At 35.5% G+C, this 23764-nt stretch overlaps 1 protein-coding gene and 1 long non-coding RNA gene across 2 annotated transcripts; both read right to left on the reverse strand.

Moving 5' to 3' along the window:
• Positions 1-6347: 6347 nt before the first annotated feature.
• On the reverse strand, positions 6348-7244 carry LOC122041006. Its single transcript, XR_006128766.1, has 3 exons — positions 7161-7244; positions 6702-7056; positions 6348-6616 (listed from the first exon to the last, which is right to left on the reverse strand). It is a non-coding gene; the product is annotated as an uncharacterized LOC122041006 (long non-coding RNA).
• Positions 7245-7574: 330 nt separating this feature from the next.
• LOC122043620 lies at positions 7575-10765 on the reverse strand. Its single transcript, XM_042604228.1, has 2 exons — positions 10726-10765; positions 7575-9019 (listed from the first exon to the last, which is right to left on the reverse strand). Exons 1-2 carry the CDS (start codon positions 10763-10765, stop codon positions 7575-7577), a joined length of 1485 nt encoding a protein of 494 aa, XP_042460162.1.
• Positions 10766-23764: the final 12999 nt, after the last annotated feature.

A 23764-nucleotide genomic window follows, 5' to 3' on the forward strand; every position in this document is an offset into this window, starting at 1 on the left:
TACATGCCTAAACCTACCCATCACACAATCCTCCAAAATTACATGGTTTTGTGAAAAAAATCTAATAATGGTAAAAGCACTTATATTCAAGGTCATCCATAAAAATTAATAAAGAAGTAAAAAGCTTTAATGGCCATTTTAGCCCAACTTACACAACTAAATCTAGAAACATATATTTCTGTTTACAAACTAACTTTAAACTTGATCTAATATATGAATCTTATCCCATCTATATTACTTTTGTAAACATGTTGTAAATAAATTTAGAAGCTTAAAATTTATATGTATTTATATAATATTAAGGAGTTTGAATATTTGCTGAAATGCAGCAATGGTCATATCAAATTCTATAAAAGCTTACTTATGACATTACCATTAAAAACTCCATATGAAATCTTCTGGAAATTTAATATATAGTTCACCTAAAGTTATCACGAGTATATTTTTTTTATACTAAAATATGTTAGTTTGTATGTTCACAAAGTTATATTACTAAAACTTTATATATCTACAGCAAACATATTTTGAATTCACAAAACAAAGTGTATTCTAGATTTTATTGGATACCGAAGGAACATGTATAAGTGTTTAACAATTTGTTCATAAACAATGTTCATATTCATTAATACTAATGAGATGAGCTCTCACATCTCTACTTTCTTTTCTTAATTATCAATTTTCATATCATGGGAAATTGGTATAGACAGGATACAATTATATTATATAATTAGATGAATTGAATTAAACTCCAACTAATACAATAAAAAAATATTTTACTATTTTAACTATTATTAGTGATATAATCTTGTGTAGTTGGATGGAGGAATAAATTCATGTGGTCAACCAAAAATATGGCTTGAAAATGATCTCATCAAAACTTGATTAAAAAGTTGCCTTAGTGGTTGCTACCTAGAGAGTCTATAGTGAATGTATCAGTCTGTCTTCTGGATTGCACTTGCACTAATAGTTACTGCCTATTTTTGGTTTCCACTTGGATGATTGTAAATCTAATGAAGACACATGATTCAAAGCTCACTTTTGGGTCAAATATTGTGCATTTGAGTTTTCAACTTGCTCAAAAACAAATGTGGAACCGCCACATTAATGCCCCCCTACAATGGCCCCACGTCGTATGGAGGAAGGTTCAACAAGAGCACAGGTGGCAAGCGCGTGGAGGGGCCTGCAGTTGTCAGCTTGCTCAAGCTTCCATCCCCCCTACAATGGCCCCACGTCGTACGGAGGGAGGTTCAACAAGAGCACAGGTGGCAAGCGCATGGAGGGGCTTGCAGTTGTCAACTTGCTCAAGCTTCCATCCATGGTAGCTCCATGATTTGAACTTAAATGAATGTTAGTGCCCTGAGTTGATTACTTTCAATAGATATCACCTCTATTTTTTGTTTTGTCCAGTATTCGTTGCTTTCACCACAGCCTAGGACTTAGACAAATGAGCATTTAGTCAGTCCTAATATGTTTCCTCGATTGAACTAGTAAACACGTCTCATCTACTAATGTCACCATCAGAAAGGGAGCCTAATTGAAGGTTTAGTATTCCCTGTTGAAATACTGAGAACTAATCATCTTTCCCTCTATCATGCCCAATTGCAATAGTGTCACAACTTCAGTCATCTCCAATTGCTTGCCACTCCTTTATCATTGAGATAGAACATTGTCTTAATTTTATCTCATTTCTAACTCTATCAAGGCATTAACCAGTTGTGTTCATCTCAACTCAATAAGGTTCATATCCAAGGCTATTGACCACTACAATACACCCTTCTTTGGCATCTTCAAGATTCTTCTATTCCTAGACAACTCAACTATTTTACCTCTCTCATAGCTTCCCAACCCAAGCCTTGTGTAATATACTGCTTCCCAGCACACCCACAAGTCCCACACTGATGTAATCATTCATAAACCTTTGCCACACCTAAATCTAAAGCTAGAAACAAACTTTGGGTCCATGATCACTCTAGGAATACACAATAACAACAAGAATAGTCCAAACATTGAAGGTAGGGGATGGTCATATTTGCAAGATCCTCTACCTAGGAATTATTAATTGGTCGTTTCCTGTGACTAGCAAAATCGAACCCAATGGCCCAATAATCCACTTATTTAATGTGATCTACACATGTAGAACATCATTGAATGCCCACTAAAGACTTTCCCAAGCTTTTCATAAAATGAGAGGAATAAAGATCATATGCTAATCTCAATGTCAAGTTGAAAATATAGTTAGGTAGTCCATTGAAACTTGGTTGTTAACCAAAAATAATTAGGTTTCCTCCACGATAACACTAGGTAACTCTCTCTACCTTTATATATTATTAATGAATATAAAATATTACAGATAGACTCATATGTATTAACACATAACTCCCTATCACTCCCCATCAAATTGGTTCAAATATATTGTAGCGATCAGGTTCTTACAAATATATTCAATTAATATGTCCGCGGACACATGTAGAGACAAAAATGCTCTAGCTTGAGAAGTTTATGGAATGACGCATGTAATGAGAGGACAAATTTGTCTTAGTGTTCATGGAATGACACGTGAAAAAAGGTCTAATTAGACCTAAGGCCTTTGCAGAATGATGGATGCAAAGAGAGAACTAATCTGGCTTGAGGTCTCCACATAATAATGCATGCAGAGAGAGAATTGATCTGACTTAAGGTCTATGTTGAATGTGCACACGAAGAGAGTACTAATCTAACTTGAGGTCTCAACAGAATGATGCACGAGGAGAAAGTGATTGACCTAGTTTAAGATTTACAAAATGACACTTGCAGATGACACTACGTGGACAAGTAGTGATGATGATATGTAGAATAATGCATGCATGGGCGCTCAACTGACCACAATTATATGAGCAACGGAATATGTGCAGAGGCACAACCAATAATGATGATACACAAAATGAAACATGTACAGGGCCTCGACCAACAACAAAGATGCACGGAATGAGAAACACATAAAGACTGTCAGTTATGAAGATGCACACAATAAAACACACATAGGGCTCAGCCAACGATTGAGGTGCATAGAATACAACACATGCAAGGAGAATGAGAAGCAATTGTTGCTTGATTGGAGAAGTTGTGACATCTAGCATTAAGAAGAAGAAAAAAAAGACGAATCTTATAGAAAGTTACATGATGGAGGCCAAGCAATTTCTTTACATTGCAAAAGTCATTTGTTGCAAAATCCTAAAAGAACTCGAAATAGTGACAGATAAAGCTGTCATTCTACAATGTGACAATTTAGCAACCATCAGCATTGCAAAGAATCATGTTCACCATGATAGAACAACGCACATAGAAATTGACAAACACTTCATTTAAGAAAATGTGACAAAAAAAATCTGTGGAACTCTCGAATATTCCTTCACGACATCAAATCGCAGATATACTTACAAAAGTTCTCCTAAGGAATCAACTTCGAAGAGATATGTGACAGGTTGGGCATGTACAATATGTACAACCCAATTTGAGAGGGAGTGTAGAATATATTGTAAATATGGGTAGTTTAATTTAGGCCAATTAGATTTGATTTGATTTGATTGTATTTCATTCTATAAATAAATAGGGAAGAAGTATATAAATAAGTAAGGATCTTCATGTCCAGATTTAATATTAAGAATTTAAGAAATTCTTCATTCTATTTCTTTCTCTTTCTCTCGTCAGATTTCTTCACAGTAAATTCATTCATGATTAGTGAAAATAGATAGAGATTTAGAGTTGATCATTGATGTAACACTATCTTTATAAGAAATGATTCGATTTATCCGCTTGGAGTTTCACTCTTATCAATAGATAATCATATATATTTTTAATTATTTAAATATATGAAGTCTCCACATAATTCCCTCGAAACTATCTCATAAACTTTTTCTAAGTCAACAAATAACAAATAAAAAATAACAAATAACCAATAACAAATACCATGTATAAGCTTACTTTTATTTCCGATATTTTTCAATTAGTTGTTTGATAAGATATATAACTTTTATTGTCGACCTTCCATACATTAACCCAAATTAATTTTTGATCACCGTAGTCTCTTTCCTTAGTTTTTTTCCATTACATTTTTTCAAACTTTCATGATATGACTCATTAGCTTAATAGCCCCATAATTCACATAATTTTATACGTCTCTTTTATTTTTACATGGGAAATAGAGTACTTACCCTCCACTCATTAGATTTTTTTTCTATTTTCAATATAAGATTGAATTACTTTGTAAGTCATTCAATAACCTACTTCCTAATATCATCTAGTCCGACTACTCTATTTTGTATCTCATTTAAAATTGTTCTACTTCTAAGTTTGAATTCTATGATACAAAATTAATCTCTATACTTCCTACTTAAATTACCTAAGTTAAGTTGGTCACCCAAACCTTCATTAAAAAGTGAATGAAAATACATCTTTCATTGTTCTTTTTATAGTTAAAAAAAACTAATTCACTTAAATAAATCAAGAGTTATGGATTTAAATAATTAATATGTTAATAGGATAACGAAACCGGCCCGATTTGCTAGCAGCCCAACCCGGCTTACTCTTTTAAATATATGCTTATTTTTTTCCCCATCCCCTCACCCTTGAAACCGTCGGCCTCCCCACACCCCCCATCCGAACCCGAGCAACTTTAGAGGAGATAAAGGAAGAACCTCATCGGAATGCTTAAGGTCGTGTTTTCCCTACGTCTCACTGGTTATCTTCCGTACACAAAACACCAAGGCAAGGTTCCCTTTCGTTGGTTTTGCATTTACCGCACCATATGAATCATAGTATGATATTTTGATGTGTGTTGCATTTAATTTTGGAATTGGTTGTGAAGATTTGACGAAGTTTTACCAATTTTAGTTGAAAAATCTAGATGTTAGAGGGACTCGAAGTTGTTGCTGTCTTGTAAGGGCTATTTAGGTGAGGGAAGGACTGGCGGCGGGAATTTGGGTTTTCTTTCTAGGCTAATCAGGTGAAGAAAGAAGGGAGTCGGATAGGGGGGTTGTAAGGTGAGGTATAGTGACTGGAGAAGAGTGGATGGGAGGGTTGGGGGCAGGATCCTTTTCTCGGCATTTCTATTTTTATTTACCTCCCATCTATTAGCACCTTAAACTCTATTATCATAATTGCAAGTGGAATGTTGATGCACGCAAGTTGACTGTTTGTTTTAGCATATTATCATAATTGTTAGTAGTATGTTGATGCACGGAAGTTGATCTTGTTTGTTTTAACATACAAGAAAATATTTTATTTATTTAGCAATGTCTCCCTATGCATAAAAACTAATAATGTCTTGTTTTAATATGATTTGCATGTAGCAATATGCAATTGAAATCCAAGTATACCATTATTTATCTAAGTTTCTATGTGTTTTGGATGTTGGGTCCTAATGCTAGTGTCAAGTTATATGATTGATAATCGATTTATGTTCCTTTCACTAGTTGGTTGCACTTTCTGCTCTCGTGAAGAATTATTTAGTATTATGATGTTCAAACATAAATTTATTTTTGATATCATGTTGTACCAATTTGTAATGCATAATCTTTGAAGTTGGGTTGTTTAATTCGAATCACTTAAATGTGGGTACTACATGTTTGGTGAAAGGTATGAAAAAGGTGTTCTAGGATGTTTCACTTTTATTTCATCGTCATTCACTAATACCCTATTGCATTCATATTTAATGCATCTTATTTGGATAAGATCTCTTTATTTAGTTATTTTACAGATATCTCTTTCCCCTTCTTTTGTATCCAGTTGTCGATACAAACATTTAAAAGTTTCATTCTTTGCTTCATTCACCACTTTGTTAACCTCTTTCTTAGCTACTGCATACTTTTTAAAGTTTTCTTCATTCATACCACTTTGTTGATCTCTTTCTAAGCTACTGCATACTTTTTAATGTTTTCTTCATTCTTACAAGTGTATAACAACTTATAGGTTGTTCGTTTTTCTTTCACTTTCTCATTCGACCATCAAAAATTTTCTTAGTGGTACACGTCCTTTTGATTCACCGAATACACTCTTGACTATCATTTTCAACTTTAATATCATTTTATCCCATATTGTATTTGAGTTACTATGTATTTCTCCTAGTACTTGTACTCTTAGCCTCTCCTTAAATATATTTTTTTTTCTCATCATTTAATTTCCACCACTTTATTCTATAAGTCATGTATGTTTTCCTTCTATTGATACCAGTGTTTTAAATCGCGTAGCGTTGGTTCATAGCGTTTTTGTCTTGTCATTGCGTAGCGTAAATAGCGTAGCGTATAGCGCAAGCTTTTCGTGCACGTCAATGTTTAAATTTTAAAAAATAAAATATACTTATATAAGTAAAATAAAAATAACATAACCTAAAATTAATCATAATAATTCATTACATGTCAAAATATCCCATACCAACAATTTAAAAAGTCTTATAATTAAAACAACATAACTTAAAAATAATCAGTATCATCCAACTCTATATCACTATCATCATCAATAGTGTCTATGGTTGGAAAATTTCCACTATCAAAAGTTGGAATTACTCCATAATTTTCAGCATCAAGATGATTATCTTCCACATCAACAAGACTCAACCTTGCTTGTTTGTCTTTGCTTCCACCTATTATATAAAAGATACAACATTTAAGAATCAATTATAGATGAAGTAGATATAAATAAATAATTTGCATATGCTTAGTGCTTACTTGAATTTTCAGCAACTCTTTTTTTTGAATTCGTAGGAGGAACTTCAACTATATCCTCAACATCTTCGACTCGCTTATCTGAGTCGAAAAGACTTTCAAAAGTAGCAGATGGCACACTCACAATAGGATCACTTTCAAATAATTCATCATCTTCAAGCCATTTAGTAGTTGCGGGGAGAACTGGACCTTCTTTCTCAGTTATCCATTCATCATCTGAATTAATTTCATCAACTACAATGGGATCAATCTTGTCTCTCCTCCTAATACTTCTCTCCCTAAGCTTGAAGTTATATTTCACAAACACCAACGCATTCAACTTTGCATGTTCAAGCCTATTTCTCTTTTTTGTATGAATCTAATATTACAAAAAAGAAAACATATATATATAAAAATAAACAATGATATGAAAATTATAAAACAATTAAAATTCAAGTAGAGTTAGAAACTTAGAATGCTCACCGATTCAAAAGTGCTCCAATTTCTTTCACATCCCGAAGCACTACAAGTGAGACCAAGCACTCGAATTGCAAATGTAGTAAGCTCAGGTGTCTTACTTCCAAAACGTTCCTACCACCAGACTAATAAGTAATAACATTAAAAAAAATTACAAGAATGTATATAATTTTAAAATATGAATGCTAGTATAATTTTACAAGAACGGTTACAAGAAGAAAATTTTACCCGGAGGTCGCAATATTCTTGTTCGTTTTGCTATTGGAGTTCCAAATTCTCCTTCAGCTTTATTATATAAGTCCAATTGGATGTCTGCTTTAAGACGATCATCAAAAGACAACATCCTATCCATGCAAGTATACAATCCATCTCTAACTTCATCACAATAAGAAAATCTTTCTTCATAACGCAATTGCGGATTCAAATAGTACCCGGCCGCGTGTAGAGGATGATGAAGTTGTGGAGTCCATCGTGAATCAATTTTTTTCCAAATGGGTTTGTATTTCTGTCAACTCCCCCACAATTAAATTTTATTGTCTCTTTTGCCTTATCCATAAGTTCATAAATATATCCCATGGCCGATCTCTCCTCCGAATCAACTTCCCTTAACACACTTACAAGAGGAACAACACTCTTAACACAAAATGCAACATGTGGCCAAAAGTTGGGATCGTTAATAACAATTCTCTTCACGACCTTCCCCTGAGTTGTTTGAGATAGTGGTGAACTAACCCAATCTTCGGAAGCAAACATTTGTTCAAGTGGCCTTTTAACCTTATACATACTCTGAAGAGTGAGAAATGAAGTAGCAAAGCGAGTAACAGCGGGACGGAGAATTTCTTTACCGTTTGTATACTTTCTCATCAAAGAAAGTATAGTCCCATGACCATAAAGGAACTTCACAACCATCTTAGCATGCTCAATTGTGTCAGAAAAAATCTTCAACTTTGCAATATCCTCCAACATTAGATCAATGCAATGCGCCGCACAAGGTGTCCACCAAATTCTATGTCTAGTCTCCATAATTTTTTTCCCCGCCTTAATGCAATTCGAAGCATTATCCGTGACAATTTGAATTACATTTTCCTCTCCCACCTCATCAACAACATCATTAAGATATTTAAAGATCAATTCCCCATTTTTAATAGAATCTGATGCATCAATAGATTTCAAAAAGAAAGTGCCGGCGGGACTATTTACTAAAAAATTGATCAAACTTCTATTCTTTCCATCCGTCCAACCATCGGACATAATAGTGCATCCATATTTTTTCCATGCCTTTTTATGCTCCTCATATATTAGGTTGATGCCATCAACCACACCTTTAAGTATCCAAGTTCTTAACTCATGCATTGAAGGAGGCTTGAACCCTCTTCCATATTCCGCAATGCCCTCAACCATAGGCAGCCAATAAGGATCATTCACAACATTAAACGGAAGTGCGGCAGAGTAAATAAAACGACCAATTCTACGCTTCACATCAACCAACAAATCTTTTTTGTATGTCGAATTTAGGGTTGTTTGTCGAGGTTCGGAACTAACAAACCCATGAAGAGTACCTTTACCTTTTGATTCACCACTACCAGATCCAGAACATCCAATTGAATTTCCCCCTACACTTCCAACTTTTGATGATTGTGTACTCATACTTTGGGGACCTTCACCGATCTCTCGTAACAATTCAGTTTGTTTACTTTTAGATGCTCTAATTTTGTCAAGTGATTCTCTAATTTCTTTCTTAATATCATCCGGAACACTAACACAAGGTGCAACCCCTTTATGAGTTTGAGCTAAATGTTCCTTCAAGCGAGTAATCCCTCCATTCGATATATGATGACAAAATTTGCACCGAACAGCTTTTTCCCCTTCATTTTGATAACAATACTTCCAACCAATATCTTTTTTTATCTTTTTTTGATAAATTCGTAGACATTGCAAATTCTAACTAGACAATCAAAATCCTAGAAAAAAAAAAATCAGAATAAATAATTAATTAATTAGAAACAAATCAGCAAAAAAAAAAAAAAATCAATCCAGGGCATCTGGATCAATCATTGCATCGATCCAAGGAATTGGATCGATCCAGCGATCGATCCAGGGTCGAACAGAAAGGATCTGGATCGGTCGCTAGATCGATCCAGACCCTGGATCGGTCGCTTGATCAATCCAGATCCTTCCAGGGTCGAACAGAAAGGATCTGGATCGATCCAGCGACCGATCCAGATCCTTTCTGTTCGAACATAAAGGATCTGGATCGGTCGCTGGATCGATCCAGATCCTTTCTGTTCGACCCTGGATCGATCGCTGGATCGATCTAGATGCCCGACTTCTGGAAATCGCGAAATCGTTTTTGCTCCTTCGAGAAAAAAAACGAGAAGGAAAACCTAAACGAAGAAAACGAAAGGAAGGAGAAAAGCTTACCTCCAATCGCTGTCCCTCGCCACCACTCACAGGTCACCGCTCGCCGCTCGCTGCTCGCCGCCTGTCGCCTCTGCAGTCTGCCCTACCTTCGCCTCTGCCACAGTCACGATTCGACTCACCTTTGCCCTAGCTATTGGTAAGCAATTTGTAATTTTAGCGCCCGCTATGGGGCGCTAGGGCATGATAGCGCACGCTATGTGCGCTATCGACGCTTTTGTCCCGAATAGCGTGGGCTATTCGGGACAATCGCGATTCAGCGAACGCTCTGCAGCGTTCGCTGGTCGTAGCGCGCGATAGCGCGCTATGTAGCGCGCTATTCGCCGCTATTGAATACACTGATTGATACTATGCTTGAGGCATATATCAAACACTCCTATGATAGATAGTTAATGTCATCTTATCCCATGATGTTCTTCTTTATTTATTTACAAGTTTAATATGAGTTTTATTGATAAACATGATTCACAAGTTTTATTCGTGGACATTATTCACAAATAGTTCACAATCTTTGTTTATGAACACTAATAAATTAAATGTTCAAGCCTATTCATTTATTTTAATGAGTTATTCAACCTTATTTATTTAATTAATTTTATGCGTGTTGAATAAACATAAACAAACTCTTACCGTGATAAACATCAAGCTTGCTCACGAATATTTGATTAATTTACCTAGCTAAGGGATATGGTATGATGACCTTAGTCTCAATCATAAGGTCTTATGTAAAATCGTTGTCATTCGAACTCGTTGTCATGTTGCATTGGCCATCAAATATGCCCTCAACTCCTCTTTAAATGTTTGCAATGATGTGGAGTTGGTGACCTGTGTAGTGTTAGTGTCATTATTGATAGTGGACTCAACGATGTACAAATGTTACCTTGAAATCGACTAGTGTCATATAAGGTGGTGACATGTGGTACTATATGTCCCAACAAGCTAGCTATGGTACGAGCCATCAGATGCTTAACGCCATAGATTATCATCAAAGCCCGCAACATCAACTACGCATTTTATACCTCTTGGTCATCCGTTGACTATAGTGACCTAGTTTAAAAACAATGTTCAAAATGGCAGCGAAGACGACCACTTAGGCAGGAGGGCATCAATCACACCGTCTTAGGCAAAGGTGATGCTTTAGATGGTAACTCACCTTCTTCCGCCATGCTTGGAACCGCCACCGTCGTCGCCATTTCACCATCGAGACACGTCCAAACGCATTGCCTATGCTTGGTGACGAGCCCAGATGCGTCGCACGAGCCCGAACATGTCGTTCGTGCCTAGCAACGAACCCGAAGCGTCGCCCAAGCCCGGCAATAGGCCCAGAAGTGTCGCACAAGCTCGACAACGCATTCGGACACATCGTGCGAGCCCGGTGACCCATCCAAACGCATCACGCGAGCTAAGACACATCATTAGAGCCCGGTTATAGGCCTAGAATTGTCACCCGAGCCTACGACGAGCTCAAGCACATCGCCTGAGCTCGACGATGCATCTGAACGCGTTGTGTGATCTCAGCGATGCATCCAAACGCATCACGTCGGACTCATCGCTCATCGCCCGGTCAGAACAGGATACGTGGCTTAATTAAACTTTTGATTAATAATTTTAATCAACTCGTAAATATGATTAAGATAATTTAAATAAACTTAATTAAAGTCTAATAAAATTATCACATTAATTTTATATATATATATATATATATATATATATATATAATATTTTATTTTTATTTTTAAATATTTAGATTAAATTTTAAATTTTTAATTAATATATTTTATTAAAAGTAAATATAAGAATAGTATAAAAAATAGTAAAAAAAATCAACCGCCTAAGTGGCCGAGGCCGTTGGCGATCACTGACTGCCTACCGCTTTGTACAACACTATTTTAAAATGAATCTTAATTATAAGTTAAGGTATTACTTATACATATTTTTTTATCTTAATCCATGGTGAAGTAATTTAATAAAACATACTACGTATTGTCTTCTGTGCATGAGAATTCATTCACTGGCCTTCTCCATATCTATGTGGATAGGTCCACTCATATATAATATATGATGACTTTGAAGCCTATATATATGCATGATTATTACACGTCAATTAGAAATATAGTATTTTTATATCAAAAAATGAACTCAAATAAGTCTGAGTTTATTTTTACATAGGTCATTTGACTGAATGCAACATGCATGCATGTGGCTGTAGTACAGCTTGAGTCTTTGGATTTTCTTCTTGTGGGGGTAGACCCTCTTCCCATGGATCCTTTTTAACTCTTCTCTTGAACCATAATGGGTTAGATCTTCTAGCATAATCCCATTTGGAGTTATGGTAGCACAATGCTAGCTATCACACGAATCTAACAGTTCATTAACTCCTAGGTAATTTTGTTGTCATTTATAGTATTTTTAGAGGTTAATGGCTCAGTCTAGAACAACCTCCTTAGTGGGGGGCTGGGAGATAGTTTCTTGTTGTTCGGCGAAAAGGTGTTCTTGGGAGAGGGATCTAGGGGACTTTGAGCTCATGCAATTTCCTTCCTTATATGACTCTATAATAGCCAATTGACATGCTACTTGGCGCACTAATCTATTAAGCTCAAACCCTTATATATGATGAAGCCTTCCATCTAACTTCAAGAACTAGGTAAGTTATAGCTTTGTTGGGTTGATGGGAATCAAAGGAGGATCATGTTAGAGGTAACAAATCAAGGATGTGGTCAGGTGCTTTAGGAGTGGCTATCTAACTGGTAGTGGTACAAGGAGGATCCAAAAAATCCAAGTGCTTTCCCACAAACTTCCCAAGGCTCTATTTATAGGCTTTGGGATTTATGTTCACATAATTATCTTATTCTTAGTGTGCTATAGGCAAAACTGTCTATCATCACAAGGATGACTTCAACTCTTGTTGAGAAGAAAACCGTCATGATCCTATAGTGCTCAATGGAGCACTATATGTGACTAAAAGCACAAGGCATACGTTGCTTCCCCAATTGGCAAATTAGGTATGCGTTGCTTCCCCAATTGGCAAAAAGCTTAGGAAGTTATTTCCACCCATGCTGCCAGAAAAATCACTCAATTAATCAACCACTCATTACTTAAGTGTTTAAGATCATTCTAGTGGAAAGGACAGTCTGGTACACGAACCTCCCGCCATGTAGGATCCCGAGAAAAAATTCATTGTACGCAGCCTTAACCTGCTTGTTGCAAGAGGTTGTTTCCAGATTCCAATGGAAAGACTATACATATATATGTGTGTATACAAAATATATGAAATTTAAATTTAAAAATATTAGACGTAACAAGACAATTGTTAAGATAAGAAATAATGAGTTACCTAATTGAGAACTTTAGATATTTAAGATTGTTTTTACAAAAAGACGAAGGGATTGAGAGTATTGTTTTATATAGAATACAAATAGAATAATTGAAACATAGGAAAACGTAAAGTATATTTTGTGATCATAAAGTATCTCTAAAATTTAAAAGAAAAGTTCTACAAAACGGCGATTGAACATATTATACTATATGGAGTTGAATGTTTGGTTATAAATCAAGTATACGAGCAAAAAATAAGAGTCACAAAGATGTGAATGTTAAAGTAGTTGTGCATACATATGAGAATGGATAGGGTAAGAAATAAGAACATTAAGTCAGGGTTGTACCTATTGAGTGAAAACTCTGATAAATGTGTTTAATATTGGTAGAATCGATCCCAAGTCAAAGTTGACCAATTCGAATAGGATTTTGACGTTTGATCAATATGTTTGAGGGGGCTCTATTTAAGTGTTAGGAGATTTTTGATGCACTAAGGAGATATTATTGATACAATCGACCTCTTATAAAGATTAACAAAGTTGACCAAGTATCAATAGGGAGTTGGTAGAAGAAAAGTCCAAAAAGGTTTAGCAGTTAGTTGGAAGTTCTAGCAGGTCGTAGGAGAGAGAATGTTAAGTAGTTAGGTGTGAAGTCCAAGAAGGTCATAAGTGATTGGATGTCTCGCAAGTGGGAAGTCCTAGGCAAGTAGAAAGTCCTAGAAGTGAGAACTCTAAGCAAAAGGAAAGTCTTAAAAGAATAAACTTTAAGCAAGTGTAGAAGTCCTAGAGGAGTGAACTCTAGGCAAAGGGAAACACCTAAAGAGTTAAAACTTTAGGCGTATTATTTGTATATATTAGTTATCATATTATCTATCAATTAGCTAATTATCAATTAATCTAATCATAGTGTCCTAAGATAGATTCCTAGTTTGTAGTTAGTCATTCAATAAAGATTATCAATTCTTTTTATATCAAATAACATGGTATCGGAGCAGCTTCGAAATTAGGGATTTGAAATTAGGATTCCATCTCCACTCTTCTACCTCTCATGTACTTTCATCTCCATAGTGCACCACTACCTCACAGTCGCCCATGCATATACGCCTCCACCGCTGGCCATGACCTCCTCGTCGGCACTCTTTCCTTCCCTCCTCTATCCACGCACAAAGTCGGCTGCTGATCGTCACCGCACCGGTCGTTGCTGCACCTCCCCTTCCCCAGCCCACAACACAAGGGTTGCTCCTATGTTGACCCACCTGCACACCAGGCGCCGACTCTCCTTCCACCACGTCGTCATCTCATATTCAGGCTGCCGAGCAGCCACTGCGTCAACCCTATCCCCGGCATCAGCCCTAACGCTCTCCCAATACGCATCATCAGAAGGCGTTGCCCAATCTCGGTTGCCAGCAATCTTCAACATGAGCAACATCTAAGAGTGCATGGGTTTGTCCATACTTATTGGTTTGGATCTTCCTTCGGGTTCTTCCCTTATTTGTCTTCCTTTGGTATAATGTCTTATGATTGAAAATAAGACTTCTATTGTGACGGATGTGGTATCTATGATGTCTAAAATCACAAACTATAAGTTAAATGATTCAAACTATTTGGATTGGAGTAAAATTGTGTCTTTATCTATGAAGTATTGACAAAAATGGTTGATGACACTCCTCAAGATGATTCAAAGGAGACATGGCTTAAAGAGGATGCTCACTTATTCCTTCAGATTTGGAATTATATTAATAGTGAGGTAATTGGTTTGATCAATCATGGTGAAATTTGTTAAAGAACTAATAGATACTCGAAATTTCTATATTTTAGAAAAGGAAATCTCTTTCGCATGTATGAAATTTGCAAAGCATTTTGTGTGGAAAAACAAGATCAACCTGATTAATTAGTTTATGGCATTCAAGAAGACATATGAGAGCCCTAATGTGAAGGTTCAACAACGCCAATGCGAGCAGATGACTATCATAAGCTTCCTCGTTGACCTATCTCGTAACTTTGAGTCTACCAAGTCACGAGTTTTCTCTGGTTCTCAGGTTCTCAGGTCTCTTCTTTACAAGATGTATTTAGTCGTATTCTACATACAAAAAGTATCGTTCTGCTTATTGGTACGAGTCACAATACTAATTATACTCGAATGTCAAATTCGAGTGATATTATGTGTAACTATTGTCGTAAGCTAAATCATACGAAATTTGTATAGAAAGTTTCAATATAAAAATCAACAAAAACACTTGGGCCCATATTATATCCACTAATGATGTCTCTAATAAATCGATCCTTATCTCTATAGATGAAATATCATGAATCACTCAAGTCTTCATCTCCCTCTATCACAATTGATTCAAGTAAACAAAAGGCATGTCTTCTTTCCTCATCCTCTAAATGAGTAATTGATTATGGTGTCACAGATCATATAACAGGTAATTCTAGTCTCTTTTCTATTTTCAGTCCAAAGCTAATACTCCTACTGTTACTTTAACTGATGGGTCTCCATCTTGTATTCGTGACCTGGCACTATCAATCCTACCCCTTTACTTCGTCTATCCTCTGTCTTATATTTACCTAATTGATCCTTTAATTTGCTCTCTATTAGTCAACGAACTCATAATCTTAACTATTGTATCATTTTTTCCTCGACTTATTTTAGGATCTTTTGACGAAGAAGATTATTGGTAAAGGACATGAGTCTGGAGGCCTCTACATTCTTGACACACCACTCCCAAATTCTTTTGCTTGCTCGAGTGTCACTTCTCTTTTCGAGGTTCATAGATTGGGGCATTCATCTCTCTGTTTGCTAAAAAGCTTTGTCCATAATATAGCAAAGTATCTTCATTAGATTGTGAGTCATGTCAGTTTGCAAAACATTATCGTCTTAATTGGAGTCCTAAAGTAAATAAACGTGCTACTATTCCTTTTGATCAATTCATTCTGATATTTAGGGTCCTTGTCCTCTTTTGTCCAAACCAAATTTTAGGTATTTCATTACTTTTGTGGATGATTATTCTTATGTAACTTGGTTATATTTAATGAAAAATCATTCTAAGCTATTTTCTCTATTTTATGCCTTTAGGATTTGAATAGCATACTTCATGAAACCTCTTGTGTTAATACTTCATCCCAAGATGATGTAGCTAAACATAAAAACAGACATTTTCTTGAAACTGTACGAGCCATTTTATTTCAAATGAATATTCCCAAACCTTTTGGGGCTTGATGCAGTTTCTATAGCATGTTTTCTCATTAACATGTCATCCTCTATTCTTCACAATAAGATCCTTTACAAAATCCGTTTTCACAATAAGTCGTTGTTTCCTGTTAACCCTAAGATATTTGGTAGCACTTGTTTTGTTTGGGAAGTTTGGCCACATGTCACTAAATTAGATCCTAAGTCTTTAAAGTATATCTTCCTTGGTTATTCATCTTCAGAAAGATTATAGATGTTATTGTCCCAATATAACAAATATCATGTCTCAATTGATGTTACCTTCATTGAAGACACACCTTATTTCTGTCACCTATTTCAAATAGTCAAAGGGAGGATAATGATTTGTTAGTGTATTCTATAACGTCCTCCACACCCATCCCAAAACCGGCTCTTGTTAAGCCTCCTATTTTTCATGTCTACTCCAGGCGTTAACCTCTTGATTCATATCCTACACCTACTACTTCGTCATCAGATCCAATCCCGAGTGATGATCTTCCTATTGTGTTACGCAAAGGTAAATGCTAATGTACTTATCCTATTTCTTCTTTTGTTTCTTATAACGACATGTCGTCTTCCTCTTATTCTTTTATTGTTTCATTTGACTCTATCTGTATTTCTAAAATTATTCGTGAGACCATACCTCATCCTGGTTGGAAAGATGCAATGACAAAGGAGATAAATGCTTTAGATGACAATGGCACTTTGGACTTGATCGATCGACGTTCACGAAAATAGACTATTGGATGCAAATGGGGATTCACAGTTAAAGTCAATTCGAATGGGTCAGTTGCCAGATTAAAAGTCCATCTTGTCGCTAAAGGTTATGCTCAAACCTATAGTGTGGATTATTGACATTTTTTCTCCTGTTGCAAAATTGGCATTTGTTCGATTGTTTATTTCAATGGTTGCTATTCATCACTAACATTTACATCAACTTCAGAATAAGGTATATGGAGCAACCTCCTGGATTTGGTGCTATGGGGAGTCAGGGCTAGTTTGTCATCTTTAAAAATCTTTGTATGGTTTGAAATAGAATCCTTATGCTTGGTTTGGAAAATTTAGTCAGGTTGTTGAAAAATTTGGTATGATGAAAAGTAAGTCTGACCATTTTGTATTCTACAAGTAGTCAGGAGCTGGTATCATTCTGTTAGTTGTGTATATGGATGATATTGTTATCACTGGAAGTGATACTATGATAATCTCATCGCTTAAATCTCTCATTTATACTCAGTGTCATATGAAAGACCTGGGGTGCTAAAGTATTTCTAAGGTGTTGAAGTTATAAGGAGGAAAAAAGGTATATTTATATCTCAGAGAAAATATATCCTCGACCTATTAATTGAGACAAGGAAATTAGGGCAAAGCCTTGTAATGCTCGACTCAAAACATGCACCTCACACGAGATAGGAAACTATTTGAACATCCTAAAAGATATTTGTAGATTTACTTAGTGAATTAATTAGTATCAATTAAAATCAATTGGAATCGATCTATTTGATCTGATAGGATTTTAATTGATTGACAAAATATTTTAGTTTTGTATATTTGGTAAGATAATATTTTTTCCATGATTTGTTGGGATTTATAGACCCATTGTATCTATAAAAGTGTATTATACTCTTTATTGAAATAAAAAACAATTATTATTGGTTTCCAACTTTCTACATGGTATCAGAGCAAGGTTGATTTCTCCAATTTATTCTGCTAGCTTCGTCTTCCCTAACGTGGTCATTTCATTGAAGCCCAATTAATATGTTGAAGGATTCAAACACATCGTCAGGCTCTTCCAGCGAGACTATGGCAAAAAAAAAACTTTTGCATCAGTCACTTCTCTTTCAGGTAGTGATATTTCTTCTCTATAGATTACAACTCACGAGCTAAATGACCATAATTATCTATTGTGGGTTCAATCTGTAAAAAATTGTGATATGTGGCCAGGCAAACTGGGCTGCCTCACTAGTGATCCTCCTACACCAAGCCACAAAGATGCATCGCACAAAATTTAGGTGGTTGAAAACTCAATAGTTCTTGCATGGCTCATAAACTCCATGGAGCTCAATATCAGCAGACGATATCTCTGGTTCCAAATGGCCAAAGAAGTGTGGGATGTCGCTCGTCTGATGTACTCAGATATTGGAAATGCCTCTCAAATATTCGAACTCCGCTCCAAACAAAAGGATATAAAACAAGGAAGCAATTCGATGACTCAATACTTCTCGAAACTTCAATATATTTGGCAAGAATTGGATATGTTCCTTGAAGATTCTTAGTGTGTGCAAATGCAATATCAAAAACAAGACAAATCTTGACAAAGAAAGAGTCTTCGATTTCTTGACAGACCTCAATCGCAATCTTGATGATGTTCGTGACTGTGTGGTTGCTCGGGAACCATTTCCTTCAACTGATGATGCCTTTACTGAAGTCAGACGTGAAGAGATACACAAAAAGGTCATGCTCTCTAATGATTCACTTTCTCAACAATTTGTCCATGATGTTTCTACTTTGATTACTCACAGTTCCGTACACTAGCAAAAGGTCTTAGTGTAAACATTGTAAGCATCCAAGTCATACCAAAGAAAAGTGTTGGGAAATCCATGGCAAATCAGCAAATTTGCCTTGGTGTGAACACTGTAAGCATCCAGGTCATACAAGAAAAGTGTTCATAAATCCATGGCAGTAAATTGGCAACCCCGAAAGAAAACAGAGGCACATGGTTATCAAGCCAAAATCACCCAAGAACAACCTGCAAATTTTGGCATTTCAACTCCATTCACAAAGGAACAAATTGAGTAGATTGAACAATATTATCGTCTTCTTCGATTGATCGCTCTCAACCCCTCCACCGGCTCCATGAGCCAATCTAGTACATTCTATTCAGCACTTAGCTCAACTTGAATATGCTCTTGGATTATTGATTCCGAAGCCTCCGACCATATAACAAGGATTCTAGTTTATTTTCTTCCTATGCTCCCTGCCCGAGTCACACATTTGTGAAAATTGCTAATGGGTCGATGAGTCCAGTTGTCATTATCGATAATATTCTGTCTAAGGATATTATCCTCAAATCTGTCTTTCTTGTCCCTTCTCTCACATGCAACCTCATCTCTATTAGCAAAATCACTAATGACAATAATTGTGTTGCTAACTTTGTCTCTTTATCATGTCAATTTCAGGACTTAGGAAGATGATTGGTAGTGCTAGAATTCATAATGGATTATATTATCTTGAGGTTGCCACCTCGAGTGTCTAACATTGCTTCTATTTCTGTTTCAAGTTCTAGGGAAATAATATTGTGGCATCATAGGTTAGGCCATCCTAGTTTTTCATATTTGAAAAAGTTGCTTCCTTCTCTATTTCATAATAAAAATCTTGGTGTTCTTGATTGTGAAGTATGTCACTTGGCTAAGCAACCTCATACTATTTTCTCTCTGAAATCATATACACCTTCCACACCATTTCCACTAATCCATATGATATTTGGGATCCTTCACCAACCACCACATCTCTAAAAGAGATAAAAGAAAATTACTAGAATTGACCGGATCAAATCACCAAATCAAATCAAATCTTATCTCATGGAATTCGAAAAAGCAACCTACAGTATCTCGTTCAAGCACTGAAGCAGAATATAAAACTATAGTAAATACAACGTCAAAAATTATATGGCTTCAATCACTTCTCTCTAAACTTCATCTTGCATCAAATATTGCACTAAAAATTTGGTGCGACAATATTGGAGCAACATATCTCACAGCAAATCCAATCTTTCATGCTCATACAAAACATGTGGAAATTGATTTTCATTTTGTTTGTGAACGTGTGACAACTCATCAATTATCCGTCTTTTATATTTCTGCTGAAGATCAAATCGCTGATATCTTTACTAAACCATTATCCAGACAACGTTTCAACAAGTTAGCAAGCAAACTCAACGTCAAAGATCTTCCGTTAAATTTGTCAGAGGGTAAAAGAGATAAAAGAGAATTACCAGAATTGACCGAATCAAATCACCAAATCAAATTAAATTAGTATTTGGATTATTCTAATAATTTTGTTATAATTATTAAAATAATTCTAAGAATAATTCTGTTATAATTATTAGAATAATTTTCAGAATTATTCTTAGAATAATTCTCAGAATTATTCTTAGAATAATTTGTTATTTATTAATTGGTCAATTGACCAAGTACTTTTTGAACATTATATATTATATTGTCCTTAGGGTAGACATCAATGAACAATAGATTTTATTGCTCTCATATTATTTCTTGTTATCTTCCTATTCTTCTTCTTACAATCTCAAGGGAAAAAATGGTTTCTAACCTTGATTGACGATTATACACGGGTCACTTGGGTTTATCTCCTTCATAACAAATCTGATATAAGTCAAATATTCAAAAACTTCCACCAGATGTTTCAAACTCAATTTCACACCAAAATTTAAACTCTTTGCACCGACATTGGTAAAGAATACTTAAATACCATTTTAGGTAACTATCTTTCCGAAAATGGGATTCTCCACCAAAGTACTTGTGTCGATACCCCACAACAAAATAGAGTGTCAGAAAGGAAAAAACGTCATTTATTGGAAGTAACCCGCGCTATAATGTTCACCATGAATGCCCCAAAATACTTATGGGGGATGTCATTCTCACCGCTACGTACCTAATCAATCGCCTACCAAGTCGCACTCTCAATTTTAAAACTCCACTGTCCTCATTCAAAGATACCCTCATGTGCCTACATCCAATAACCTTCCCTTAAAAACCTTTGGTTGTACAACATTTGTTCATGTACATGACCACACCAAAGTAAACTTTGTCCAAAAGCTATCAAGGTTGTCTTTATTGGGTATTCACCAACACAAAAAGGTTATCGATACTATTATCCTCAGACTCGAAAAACATATACTTCTCGTGATGTGCAATTCCTAGAAGATACACCTTACTTCTCCTCAACTTCGCTTCGGGGGAGAATTAAGATGAAGCCTGTCAAGATAATCCCCCTCTTCTAACACTCATACCTAATCCAATCCAGTCTAGCAATCACATTCCAGAACATCTTCCAGTATTAGAAACAAGGGGAGAAGTGATACCAAAACAAGAGTTACAGGTTTACTCAAGACGAAAACCTTAGGCTACTAAAGACATTGTGAACTCTAAACACAATCAAGAAAATGAACCGGTAGAGGATCTTCAATCAAGTACTGTCCCCAATCTCAATATTCCTATAGTAATTAGGAAAGGTGTGAGGTCTTGCTCTCAACATCCCATTTCAAAATGTGTTTCATATTCCAATTTATCTTCATCATTTCGTACCTTTACCTGAGTTTGTCTAGTATAAAAATTCTCAAGTCTGTTCAAGAGGCTCTAGCTGTTCCTGAATAGAGAAAGGCTATTCTTGAGGAAATACATGCCTTACAGCTAAATAATACTTGGAGTTTGGTCAAATTACCACGAGGAAAAAAATAAAGTTGGTTGCAAATGGATATTTACGGTGAAATATAAGTTAGATGGTTCAATTGAAAGATACAAAGCTCGCCTTATATCCAAGGGATTTACTCAAACTTATGGCATTGACTATACTGAGACATTTGCTCCTATTGCCAAACTTAACACTGTTCGGATACTTCTATCATTGGTAGCAAATCTTGATCTACATCAACTTGACATAAAAAATGCATTCTTGAATGGTGAACTTAAAGAGGAAGTCTATATGAGTCAGCCCCTAGGATTTGAAAAAAAACTAGGAAATCAAACTGTTTGCAAACTCAACAAGTCTATCTATGGTTTGAAACAGTCTCCACGTGCTTGATTTGACAGATTTTCTAAGGTTATCAAGAAACTTGGATATATATAGGGACAAGCTAATCATACGCTCTTTTTTAAACATTATGACGAAGGAAAAAATCATTATTCTTATAGTGTATGTTGATGATATCATAATTACGTGAAACGACAACAAGGAAATGAAGAATATTAAGATCATGATGGCAAAGGATTTTGAAGTTAAAGATCTCATAGAACAGAAATACTTTTTGGAAATGGAAATTGCTAGGAGCAAAAAAAGGTATATCTGTTTCTCAAAGAAAGCACATTTTAGATCTGTTAGAAGAAACCGGGATGCTGGGGTGCAAGCCAAGCAATACACCACTTGAGCAAGGAAATAAAGAAAGAATATTTAAGGGAGATTTAGTGGACAAAGAAAGGTATTGATGCCTTGTTGGGAAACTCATTTATCTCTCACACTCTTGTCCTGATATTGCTTTTCCAGTGAGTCTAGTAAGCCAATATATGCATTCACCATATCGAGGTCATCTCAATGCACTCTATAGAATTCTGAGATATTTGAAACAAACTCCTTGGAGAGGGTTTTTTTTTTGCAAAGGCGGATGATCGAAGCATGAGTGCTTACACTGATGCTTGGGCTAGATCAATCAAAGATCGAAAGTCTACCTCCGGATATTGTACGTTAGTTTGGGAGAATTTAATAACATGGTGGAGCAAAAAACAGTCAGTTGTGGCAAGAAGCAGTGCAGAAGCAGAATATCGAGCTATGCTCATGGAGTGTGTGAACTAATTTAGATTAACAGAGTTATGAAAGAGCTGAAAATAATAAATCAACCATTAGAATAGCTCGTAATTCTATTCGTCATGATAAAACCAAACATGTTGAAGTTGATAGACATTTCATTAAGGAAAAATTGGAAGAAAGTAGTCTCAATGTTGAATACATCCCTACTTCTCATCTGTTGGCTGACTTACTCACAAAAGGACTATCGGAACAAACCCCTGAATTTCTTATCAACAAGCTTGGCCTTATCAACATTTACTGTCAAGCTGGAGTGGGAGTGTAGATTTACTTAGTGAATTAATTATCATCAATTAAAATCAATTAGTATCAATATATTTGATCTGATAGGATTTTAATTGATTGACAAAATATTTTAGTTTTGTATATTTTGTAGGATAATATGTCTTCCATGATTTGTTGGGATTGATAGACCCATTGTATCTATAAAAGTGTATTCTACTCTTTATTGAAATTAAAAAGAATTATTATTGGTCTCGAACTTTCTACAATATCGAAGATTAGTTAGGAAGTTGAATTACCTTATAATGACTCATCCAGATATTGTATATTCGGTTAGTATTGTCAGTCAATTTATGTCATCTCTAACCGTTCATCATTAGTCAATTTATGTCATCTCTAACCGTTCATCATTAGGTACCGTTAAAGAAAATTTTGTGTTACATAAAGGGAGCACCCGGATGGGGTATAGTATATGCAAATCATGGGCACACTCATATTGAATGTTTTTCAGATGAAGATTAGGCATATTTAAAATGGATAGAAGATCTACTTCAGTTATTATATCTTTGTTGAAGGAAATTTAGTCTCATGGAAAAGTAAGAAGCAAAATGTTATGTCACAATCTAGTGCAAAGTCAAAATATAGAACTATGGCACAAACTGTACGAGATATCATGGAGATATCAACTCTTAACTGAAGTAGAACTTAAAATTTCAATCTAGCAAACCTGTGGTATGATAACCAAACTGCTCATCATCATATTGCATCGAATCCTGTGTTTCATGAACGAACTAAGCATATTGAAATTAATTGTCATTTTGTTTATGAGAAATTTCAACAAAACTTGATTTCTA

The sequence above is a fragment of the Zingiber officinale genome, chromosome 2A, assembly GCF_018446385.1.
Source record: "Zingiber officinale cultivar Zhangliang chromosome 2A, Zo_v1.1, whole genome shotgun sequence".
NCBI classification, from domain to species: Eukaryota; Viridiplantae; Streptophyta; class Magnoliopsida; order Zingiberales; family Zingiberaceae; genus Zingiber; species Zingiber officinale.

What these genes read in the sequence shown, in the direction of transcription:
- LOC122043620 (XM_042604228.1), bottom strand. Translation starts at nt 10,765, where the DNA reads ATGGCGACGACGGTGGCGGTTCCAAGCATGGCGGAAGAAG. An exon ending in TCCAAGCATGGCGGAAGAAG is followed by an intron (nt 9,020 to 10,725) that starts GTGAGTTACCAT and finishes ATCAAAATGAAG; the next exon opens with GGGAAAAAGCTGTTCGGTGC.